This window comes from Rhea americana, unplaced genomic scaffold (assembly GCF_003343005.1).
Source record: "Rhea americana isolate MKP2758 unplaced genomic scaffold, rheAme1 scaffold_112, whole genome shotgun sequence".
NCBI lineage: Eukaryota > Metazoa > Chordata > Aves > Rheiformes > Rheidae > Rhea > Rhea americana.
In genome coordinates this window covers 433666-446074 of record NW_028185173.1, presented here as the reverse complement: position 1 = coordinate 446074, position 12409 = coordinate 433666, and the positions used below count along the sequence as shown (strand labels likewise).

Sequence of the window (12409 nt, the reverse complement as noted above, 5' to 3'; positions counted from 1 at the left end):
GAACCAAGCTACAGTAGTTCTGGACTTTCACAACGCTGCAATGCAGTCAATAAAGATTATATAAATTTAATTCAATCTAGTCTATAGGGCATTGTAGAAAACATGTTTCAGCCAAGTCCCAAAAGTGTGAAACTGATAACGACAAGTATTTATAGGTCACCAAAACTGTTCCAGATCTAATGCTCTCAACTTGTCTTTTTTGTCATCTAATTTACATCTTCCCTAACAGTGATCAAATGACACCCTGACGGAAATTCAGACAACTGCTATGTCAACAAGTAACAGTAAGGAAGTATTTAAACATACTTGTCTTGCAGTTTAATATTTAGAAAATAAGCAGAGATTGAACATCATACTTGCAGGGAGCCCCTCTCCAACCTCTCCCTTCTCTTGCAGGGGGAAGGCAGAAGCTTAACTACAGTTCCTATTTCTTTGAAGAGTCTGTTATGTTTCCACTTTGGGAACTGGATTCAGAAAACGAACTTCCTGACAAAAAAGATTTAAGATTTATGGATAAGGAAAATAATACAACATATGGTTCCTCTACAAAGCAGCCTCAGTTCTTTTCTGAAAGCAAGACACAAGGCTGCCAAAAACCAAAATCATAGCTCTAAGGAGAGCTGTTTCATGGGTGTAAATGGTGATCACCATCATAAAGAAGGGAAAATTCAATTATTTCAAGTATAGGGTATATTGAGACGGAATTATATTTTCTTTCTGATTAGTTTCTTTCTTAATTTGTTCAGTCCTCCCTGTAGCTAGGAAGCTGGATCTCTCAACAAAAAGGCAGTCCTAAATACAATATTCCCATACTATACCCAATAAAACATCATCTCAAGTGAAGTATTAATTCTGTCATCTTGAGTCACACACTGAAGAGAAAGAAGCACCTCTCTCCTTACAGTGTGTAAGACTGTGTGAATTATAAACTTTTGAAAAAGCTTATGTTCTGCAGAAAATCTGTCAGAAACACTGTAAACAGAAGGAAAAAAAATCTATTTCTACTACTGAACAAAAAGCACCACGCTTAGTACATGCATAGCAAAATTTAGGTCCAGCTGGCAAATGTGGGAATTTTGCATCAATTTTGAGGAATTAAAACTTAAGATTGTATTCAAACTATTTGAAAACTGATATCATCTGAAGTGCCCTCTATCTTAGTAGTCATCATATTTCAGACTCCTCTACTACATCAGTGACAATGTATAAACAGTTCAGAAGTCAGAGGTTTCTTTAGAAGTAACTGCTATGTTTCTTTTCATCTTATCTCATTACAAATAAAATAATTTAAAAATATACTATTAGTAAAAGCAAATATCTTTCAGTTCATGTTTGGCAGCATAATATAACTACAGCAGCACATAAAAATATATACACAACCCAAACAGTTAAAAAGCTGAAGAACAGTGCAATGATAAAAATTYTGGTCATAATGAGTAGATGATTTTGTTGACTCATAATAGTGAGTAAATGTAGATAAACTGTATTTGGGGGCATAAAGAGGGCAAGTGATGGGATATTAATCTTAAAAAAAAATGGCGACTACAATAATAAAAAATGGCATGAACTTCCATTAGAAGTTTACCTTACAATAAACAAACACAATCCCTCTAATTTATGCCCCCAGAAATACACTTATTTTAAAATTTCTGCAGAGTACTACAAGCAACAGGGAATATTCACACAGAAGACAATATTTATTTTTAATCAAAACATCAGTATATCCAAATATCAGGATGCTTAATGGTACTAATCAAAAAAGTTTAAGTTCTAAATGCAGGATAAACATTCTGCCTGACTTAACAAATCTTCATTAAACTGGATAGCAGGATTCATATTCAGAGCACCTAAACGCATGCAGAATTATCAAAGAAAGTTCTAACTCTAACAGATAAAACAGTGACCTTTTGTTCTATGCTCTGTTTTTGCAATTGAGTGTACAGCTACAGAGATTCAAATCTCATTTGGTATTTTAATAAGATTTCTTAAAACCTGCACAACTTGGTACACTGTACTAAGTACAACAGATATTGGCCCAATTCTTGCAAGCTTCAGATGCGTGGTGTATAATCTTGCTGATTCAAAGGCATTCAGAAGGGTCTGTCTAGTCATCAGAATGGTCCCACTTCAGCCCACTGCAAATAAAATTTCCCTTAGCACTTTTTAAAAGGACTCTAGCAYTAGGACTCACAGACAAAACTTAAGACCTCATTTAAATTTCCTTTTAAAACACTACGACATTAAAGTCAGCTATTAAAAGCAAGGGAAGTCCAAACATTACACTAATTTAAGTATCCTAACTGGTTCTGTAGCACTTTCTACTAAGTTTGTACTAACTAAATGCATACTGCAGAACTAGTTAGAGTCCTTAAATGCAAAATCCTCTACTTAAAACCAACCAAATGCTGCAGGAAAAGTTTTATTTATAGAACTTTTTTTTTTAAGATAGTTACAACAGACTTGCAGAAACTCTGTCTAGACTTACTAAAGTTAACTCTAAGACGGATAGTCATCATTCCTGAAAGAAAGAACAAGCCAGTCTTCTGAAGAGATGTTATATGCTGGCTTTGAAGTAGCATATATCTAGAACCTTTAAAAGAAGCTGATATGTTTTATGCTGGAAGAAAAGATTTCCTAACTGAACTGTCATAGTACCAGCTACTTGCTTTCCAGATAGCTACCTAGACTCAGAGATACTTAGGGCATTAATCCTTCAGCATACATTTGTATGCATATATTGTATGTACACAGAGATCCTTTCATTGTATAAGCATGTTTATTCCAGGTAATAGCRGTTCCCCCTCATCAGTTCCAGCTACATTTGCACTAGTACACACACCACAGGTCACCATCACCACTTCTTATCTGTCATATCCAAGGTCTTATGAAGAAAAATTTCTGCAGGGTGTCAGTAAGATCATACACACAAAGGGCTAACAAAGCCTCATATTTCCACCTAWTAGTTTTCCTTCCATGCTATGGACTTGCTTTAACTAATAAATACTCACTGCAGGGAAGGGCTAGCTACAGGTCCAAGCAGCACACTGAATAGTCTTGTCAGCTAGAAGGGGCACACAAGCTTGACACCTCCTACAGGTCACCAAACATTAGCCCATCTCAGTAACATCTGCTAATTTTTTTCGTCCCCTCAATCAAGCTTTGYCCAATTTTCTCACTGAAAATTTTTGCCAGGTATGCAGTCAGCTACTAAGAGTAGTACATAAAGAAGTTTACATAGCTTTCTCTTTCTTTGACTCCTGCTTTCTGATCAAAGGATCACAGTAGGATTTTGATAGTCCCTCCTGCGCAGTTACTTCTACGAGTGCGGAGCTCAGATTTACCACACGACTCACCATGGCCGCTCAAGTGAGCGCTTATGTAAATCCACAACATCCACAGCCTATAAACTATGTACTAAGGCCAGACAATCTTAAATCAACAGTCCAAGCAAAGAWAAGTCACACTATAATTAAGTATGCGTGTAGGTTTCCATATTATGAATTACTAGTTAAGAATTAGCTAGACCATTTTGCAGGTAAATCCATGGCAACTTGGCAAGGATTCAATGTACCAACAATCACAACCACAGCAATGAGTTAACCCAGCAACAAATGTATCTATATATTACTATACTTGGAAGTAGTTTCAATAGGTTTCTTGTTCACTTAATCCAGCTGATGAGCTCTCAGAGCTTTGCCTTGTCCCATCCTTAACCAAAACGCTCACCCTTGGCAGAGCTTTCACCAGCAAGATTCTCTGAGGTAAGCATAGCCTTGCTCTGTTTGGATTTGAACTGATGCTGTCAATCTTGGTTTGCAACTGCCACCAAGAGATACATAACCGTTTCTAGTTTGAAGTAAAATACTGCTCTTTAAGATAACCAGCCTCTAGATACTTCTTTTCTTCTCTTCCCCTTTGCCACTAAGCAGTGGACAACCTCCTCCTCCTTGTTTCACCCTGCATGATACTTCACTCCCACTCCAATCCCATCAGTGCTTGGCTCTCCTCATGTTTATACCTACACACACACAAACTGCGTTTTCACATTTGGTGACAGGGTCCTTATGGAGGCGTGGGGTAAAGCACAACATTAAGATAAAAAGGCTGGACTCTGGAATCAYTGACTTGTCAGTCTCAAAACTGCAGCAGAATTCACCTTAAATCTTACAGCCATCCGAAAGGCGTGTACACCTTCTGATGAGTCATTTGTGATTGTTTTCAAAYGCAGTGGTTGCGACAGAATAATCAGCTCATGGAAATGGTGTGATTTAAAGACAAAAACATGTTTCTTTACCCACAGTTCTTTCTCTGTGTACATCTAATTATGTTTCTCCACTAATATTTAAACAACGGCATTGGCTGACGTTTCTCTAACTAGACACTGATAAGCAAACTATTGTAACATCTGAGTAGTGTAAATATTTTTTCCCCCAAATACTGTGTTATGCCAAACATACTTAATGCTACCTGTGAGCTCACATTAAAAAAAAAGTCAATGATTACATATACAGATGTCAAGTTTAATTTTCTGTTAATTCCACGTCTGCCTTTTAATTTGACTTCCAATTTTGAGTGTAAATGGCATTTGCTCACCTATATACCTTTCTATAATTAAGGCAAGTGTCATTTTTGTCAAGTCATTAGGAACATTATTTTAGGATACAAATTACTGTCTTCACTAGTATGACAGGCAGAATTAGAACACTGTATTAACTGGAGTAACAATTTCATCTACAGTCAAACTGTTATGCTACACTGCTAGGAGAAATATTTAACAAGTGTGAAATAAACTATCATCATCTTTGTTGTTACATTCTTATTATATGCCAAAGTTATAGCAATCAAGTGAAAGCTATGTCAAGTGGAGTTTCAGAAACAGTTCTGCATATCCTAAATTCCTAGCATCATTAACGGTCTGCTCTTTTAACCTCTTCTTCCCTCCTTTCCTTCCACACTTTTCTCTCTTTCCCTCCAAAAGATGAGGCAAAAATCAAATCCTAAGATCCATTCCTATCTCAGACTGCATAAAAAAGTTGCAGTGAGTCTATAAAACAATTTATTGCAACACTCACGAGAAAATGCTTCAAAATTCTTTTTTAAGAAAAAAAGAAATTTTATATAGTCTATTTGGCTTTTATTGATCTAGATTTTTTTTCCAAAATAAGTCTTTATATCCAAAAGGATATAAATATAAGCTAATCATCTTTTAAATAAAAAGCATTAAGCAATTATTTTGGATGTCAAGTTTAAGACATCAAGACATTAAGACAATTCCTTCTGAATAACTGCAGTATTCCTGTTGATCCCTCCTGGTCACACAGGCTGAAAATCGCTACATAAGAATCCATCTGTCCTCTCTCCACCTCATCTCACCCTTCACTGCTCAACAGATAGATGCTTTGTATGTCAAATGGTTTAATAGACTAACAATTGGATTAATCTAAGAGCAATAATGTCTAACTGTATTTAGCTTGGATTTTGCTGTTGCTTCTCACACTGCTCAAGATAGAAAAGCTTTCAAGATCATTTTCCCCTGCTCTCCCTCACACTTACATAAACTAGTCTGACAAAGCTAGTATGGACAGGWAGTAACTTGTGGCTTTAGGATATGAATTGTTTCTACAATTCATAAGCTCATTTTTAAAAATATGAATCTTTAATGAAAATACATTTTAATATATTCRTGAAGTGCACACATACTGTACTTTTAGTTTACCATAAAATAAAAARTTTGGAACCTACTTTGTACATTTTACATCAACTTCAGTTTTCATCCTAATACAGACCAACAAAATCTATTACTGAAATAGAAATGGACTGTGTGCTATATTCATATTATTAAGATAAAAATGGCAAAACTACAGTCTGATATAATCAGTTTGTGCAATAAAGCTGATGAAGAAAAAGAACCATCCTCTGACTAACACTAGTTATTGCACTGTCAGAAATGGTAAATATTTTCAATGTCAAACTTTGCTTGCAAATGCAAAAAACAGACTATGAACTCAGCCTGGGAGTCAAGGGTCCAGCTTTTTTCCTTTTTTTGCATGTGCTCTGTCAGCATTACTGATGACAATATGAAATTACAGAAGTTTTTTTTATTTGCTAATAAGTTGAACAGTCCTTTATTTTTCCTAACAGCACTAATAACTTTTTTATTGTGCAGTAGAACCAACAGAATGAGAAAGGAAATTTCATTTTACGTAAATTATTTTGTAAGTGGAATAAGTGTCTAACTAGGAAGAAAAAAATAAAAGACACACATAGACAGACAGACAGACACTGTCTCCACAGATGTGCACACACTTTCTGACCACATGCTTGAATTAAAACCCTAACTATGAATTGTACTCTAATTTAAAAGGGTATGGAATTTTGGTCACGTTTAGAAGCAGCACTTAAACACCTTGGAAATAAGAGTGGGAACAGGAGATACAACCAGTTTCAGTTAATTTTCTAAATCTAACAGTGCCAGCAACTGAAATCCACAACCATGCCCCACATGTGCTATCAAGAGGATGAGAGACATACTTTAAGTCATTTTTAACTTAATTTAAACAAGTAATCCTTTAACTTTATAACAATCCACACTGATAAACTAACTTAGATGCAAGTCAAAAGTACAGAACACAGACAAGAAGAATCACATCATTTTGGATCGCCTTTGCTACATTCTACCCCTTTATGTGAGAAAAAAGAATAATCCTTCCAACTCAAGCTTGAATTCAAGCCAAAGGAATAAGCTTATACAATACTAGAACCRTCCTACATTCAGCCTCTGGATAAATGGATTACATCTATTTCAGGTTTTGCTAGTGCTTTTATTCCAAGAAGGAGTGTGGAGGAAGCCTCAAGAATCTTTGTTTTCTTAAATCTTTAAAAATAACGGTGTGACRTGTTCTTTAGTGAAGAAACCATGTTACTGCATATTTTGTTCTTGATCTATGGCTAATCAACATTTAGACTTTTTGCCTTCTTTCCTAACTTCCCAGCAAGGAGTTACTTCAAAGTTCATTTCAACAACGTTTTCTTTTTTTCAGTCCTAAAGAAATCTGATCCTACTAAAGGAATTCAAAGATGTATTAATTCTGTTTCTGCTACAATTTGCATCTGTTAAGATTCTCAAGATTTCTCTCAACAATAATGCATTAAATCAGCCTCTTGCCATAAGAATCAGCTCTAGCAGACTATCTCTTCATATCCTATCTATCTGAAAACTTGCAGGCAGAGCTCAGGGCTATCACAGAAAGTCACATAAAGCATGTCTTTAAAATGTTTTCTTCATAATTTAACAGCTATGCTTTCTGAAGATAAAATTTCATTAGTTTGGAGCTTATGGTACACATTAGTAATAACTTCAACTACATAGCCTCTGCCAAGCAATAGGCAGCTGCTGAATTCAAATCTCCACTAAACTGCCCAGTTTATTCCATTATCCACATCAGTTTATACCTACTAATAAAAAAATACATATATAAACAACACAATGTATGGCCAACCGCTGAAAGGCAGCCAATTCTTATCCTTTCTTATATCGTAAGAGAGGAAAAGGAAGAAAGTAGAGAGAGATGAATTATAACAGTTCAGACAATCAACAATTATTTTACTTAAAAAGCAACAAGTATCTCTTACGAAGATAACAGAATTTCTCAACAATTGCTACATGAAAATAATTTTTTAAAAAATGAGTAAAGCTTCCAGAACAGCATTTTCTGTCTTTTCCTCCGCTTCTTTATTAACGTATGCCAGGTTAATGTTGTCTGTAATGTGGCTAATTTGGCATAACTTCAATGCTGCTCCTGAAAGATGAAGAGCTGAGGAAAGGGAAAGAGCATGCATTCCCTGATTCTCTGACCCTGGGTTTTCCAGAACTAGATGTGTGGCCACATGCTGAATGTTATCACAGAACTGATCCAGCTGAAAATAAYTGTTCTTTTTTATTTTACTTTATTTATTTTACTGCCAGATGAATCTGGACCTGCCAGTTTTACAATTCAGTTCACAGTATGATTGCAGGAGTACTACTGCTAGCATCAGAGAACAGATGGAAATGAGCTGGTAGAGTGGAACCCAATGGATTAGGATAAGGCATAAGTTACACTATAGAAAGAGAAATCAAGTTCAGATTACTTACCATCCTCCTCTGTGCAACAGAGATTCACTTGTCTCCTCCAAGACATGCTCCACCCTTATAAATTCTGAAATGATTTTTCAGATGATGATTTCTCAGTTTCTTTAACAGTGTGGCCACACTACGTACTAGCTTACATTAGTAAAGTGACAGTGTTAAATTCCAAAGAAAGAAAATCTTATTCTACATATGTAATAGCCACCATCAAGATACCCTTCTAAGACATAGAAGCATATATCACAGATGCATTTAAGACCCATTGGAACTATAACATGGGAGGCAGACATACTAAACTATTAAGAACTGCAAAATAAAACTTCTATCTCTTATAGCTGCATTTTTTTTTGATTGTCAAGCAACCATAACTCACATGTGAAAGCCACCTGAGTTGCTCCAATGATTTGAGTAATTCAGTGATCACACTAAGTACAACTTAGAGTTTAGGGAAAAAAATAAATCAAATATTGATAGACATATCTATAAACAAATAGATATTCTCAAGCAAGCTCTTTATAAAATAAGTTTCTTTTAAATAGAAGGTTGATAAGCCACATATTTTAATGACTTATTTCCAGGAAGCACACTTTATTGTAATTTAAAATTGTATAGCACACATACAGATACAGTTACTCCAGTACTTTAAGTTTACTGTTGAAAGATGTAGTCATAATTTCTGAATAATCTTTTAGTACCCTGGCTTTTGTAGACTCTAAAAATAGCTAAATGAAAGGTATGTTCATTTCATTAACAAGTCTGCTATTATTTTAAATCTATTATTTGCTACCTGCAGCACAACTTTCAGAGTCCTCTGAAACACAATATTCATTTTCACATCTAACTTAAAGGTGAAAACCCCTTGGATGCAGTGTTTATATGGCAGTACTTACTGGGCTTTTCTGTTTATTTTTAAGTAGTACCTAATTTAAGATTTCCAGAGAAAGAACTCTCCTCATCTAGGAGAAAGTTATTTTAAAATATTAAGATAGCAGCATAACTTTAGAAGTTTTATCTAAGTCTAGGCTAAATATAAAAAGATATTCTAATTGCCTTATTAGGTCAGGTTATAAACGTAAAGGAATAAAAGTGAAAGAAGATAATGCACATTATCTATCATAATTGCTAGAAGGATTTCTCCAGAAATAGATACACTCAATGAAAAAGAAAACTAATTTCTACATTGTCCCTGGTAGTCCAGGTTGTTATCTCTAAATGTAGTTATTTGTGTCACATCTCTTCATGCGATTATTTTGTTAAGTGAAATCATGTGATTAAAAGATCACATGATCCACCTTATCCACTTCCCAGACAGTAAAAAAGTCCTTTTTTCTTTATTACAATGGAGAAAAACTATAAACATCACTGCTGAGAAAGAAAAACTACTTTGAGCTTCTTAGCTGCTCTGCTGTTATATCCAACTGCACCCTGACTACAGGTATACTGTAACCTATATTAAGGAATGGAGTAAAGACAGCTGAAGCTCAGCTGGAGTTAAACAGCAACAGAAGAGATTTCTCGAAGTGTATTAGCAGCATAAAGGCACCTTCAGGAAGGGCAAGAAGGTAATCAGAGGCCAGTCAGCCTCACCTCAGTTCCCAGGAAGATTATGAAGCAAATCTTAGAAGCCACTTCTCAACACATGAAAGACAAGAAGTTGACTGGGAGCAACAATCGTGGATTTACCAAAGGCAAATCACACCTGACCAACCTGATTGCTTTCCATGATGAGAAACTACTGCTGAGGACAAGGGGAGGGCTCTCGATGTTGTACACCTTGCATTTATCAAGGCCTTTGACACAGTATCCCATAGTTTCCTTATCACGCAATTCATGAGATATGGGCTGGATAAGGGCACAGATAAGGCTGGTGTAAAATTGACTGGACTGTTAGAGAAGTATCAACAGTGGTGCAAAGTTCAACCAGCAGCCACTAAATAGCGGGGAGCATCGGGGCTCAATATAGGGACTAACAGTGTTTAATGACTTCATTAATAATCTGGATGACAGAACAGAACACATTCTCGGTAAACTGGCGTAACACACCAAACTGGGGAAAGTGTTCAATATGCTGGAGGGCAGGGCTACCGTTCAGAGGGACCTGGACAAGCTGGAGTAAGAAAAAAACAAATGTAGTCTTACATCAGAAGTGGAATAACTCCATGCAACAATACAGGCTGGGGCCAACTGTCAGGGAAGCTGCTCAACAGAAGGACCTAGAGGTCCCAGTGAACAATACTTGAACATACATCAGCAGGGTGCTCTTGCAGCAAAGAACAGCGGCAGCACCCTGGACTGTATCAGCAAGAGTGTAACCAGCAGATCCAGGGGAGTTGATTCTTCTGCTCTATTTGGACTTTGGAGCCTACATCTGGAGTACTATGTTTAGTTTTAGGCTCCCTGTTACAAGACAGACATCGACATGGAGTGGATCCAGGGGAGGGCCACCAAGCTGGCCAGGGGACTACAGCAGATATCCTGTGAGGAGAGGCTGCAAACAAAAATATTTCTACTGGAGTGTAGTCAAATTCTGGAACAGATGCTCAAACAGGTTGTAGAATCTCCATCCTTAGAGATATTCAAAACTTGACTAGGCAAGCCCTTAAGCAAACTAAGTTAACCAGACCTGYGTTGTGCAAGGTGTTGGACTGAATGGCCTCCAAAAGCTCCTTCCCATATGACCCTATGATTCTATGACATAATTTTACTAGACAATATAAAGTTCATCCTACTAGATTCAAGATGTCTAGCCCACTTAATAAAACAAAATTTAATTCACCCCCAAATAACTTTATGCTAAGACAAGTATTATCTCATCTCACAACTGTCATGAAAATTGTATATTTTGACCAATTTAACACAAATAAGATGATATACTCAATCCTGGCTGGATCATATTGGTATCACTAGATACGTGTACTATCAATCCTGATACAAATACCTCTGGAAATTTATGTATGGTACCCAATCCCATCACAAGGGATTTTGTGCGAGAACTAAATACATCCAGGTTTTAAAGCCATGTACTGGCTATACCTGCCACAAGAGGAATATTAAAGAGTCAACTGGTGCTCCTAATTAATATTCCTGACTCCCATTTTTGTGACTGTGAAGTAATAAATTATATAAAAATGTGTGTGTGTGTGTGTGTACATATACACATATATATGTATATATATCTCCATACTCTACCCCTCAGTTCACCTTCATCTTTAGAAATAAAGAAGGAAGAACAGTAGTCTCCTACACATCTACCACCAACACAATAATAGGCATCTACAGCCTAAACTTATGGATTTGATTATCACATTCATCGAATCATAGAATCAGTAAGGTTGGAAGGGACCTCTGGAGATCATCTAGTGCAACCTCCCTGCTCAGCAGGGTCACCCAGATCATGTTAGACAGGGTTGCATCCAGGCAGGCCTTGAAGATCTCCAGAGAAGGAGCATACTTTGAGGTTTGGGGATTTTTTTATTATAACAAATAAGAAAATAATCAGTGCCAGTAGCACGAATCTAGTTTCGGTTTGGATTTCTGCGTGCAATGAGTTCCCCTTCACAATGTCTAACTTCCGTTCTCAAAAATTCACTGAGAATTCCCCGATTTTTCCCCCTTTTTAAAGTATGCAGTGCTTTTTAACTAGTATGATAATTAAATTACAAAATGAAATAGATGTAAGAAGGCACTTCAAAGAAGATCAGAGCATGCACCACCAAGAAGCCAAGTTTCCAGTAGCAAGATAATGAATAGATTACAAGTTGTAAGTACAGTGCATTTTTAAAAATAAACTTAATTCCACTGACAGAACACAAGAACCTTCTTCTCAAGGTTGGGATGTTATTCCACTCTTTCCTTCTTAAGTTTAAACTTACCATAGTTTTTAAAATGTTGGTTTTCTTCAGCTAGGAAAAAAACCAGCAATCTTGATACTACTACTATTTCACTACAAATTCCCAGTAGCCTCTGAGATCACATCGGAACTCTAACAAGATCAAAATTTCTATGAAAATGTTTACTGGATGAAGACAAATTAAAATAACTGTGAAAACAGATGTTGTAAACAGAATGATAAAAGCCTTTACAAAGCTGGGTAATCATCAAAACCTCCAGTTCCTTTACAACTGTTTTTCTGGACGGAGTATCATCCAGCTGTAAAAAATGAAGTAAGAGAAAAAGAATAGTTCAGTGTCACCAAATTATTTGGTAATGTGCAATACTGGAAAAGGTCTGTGATTTTTACATTAAGTACTAACGCTTAATTCTTGGTAGACTGGATAATAC

General features: G+C 36.1%; 1 protein-coding gene across 3 annotated transcripts in view; it reads right to left on the bottom strand.

Annotated features, from left to right (window-relative positions):
- The window catches only part of SNX13 (sorting nexin 13), a 69233-nt gene that overhangs the window by 55047 nt on the left and 1777 nt on the right, over window positions 1–12409 (bottom strand). The window contains exon 1 of one of the 3 annotated variants that reach the window (XM_085316280.1): window positions 8135–8193. The exons of the other annotated variants lie outside the window; for them this stretch is intronic. Coding sequence (XP_085172406.1) covers window positions 8135–8137 — 3 coding nt within the window. The 5' untranslated portion in view covers window positions 8138–8193. Of the gene's footprint in view, window positions 1–8134; window positions 8194–12409 lie in introns of those variants that run through there. 3 annotated transcript variants of the gene reach the window in all.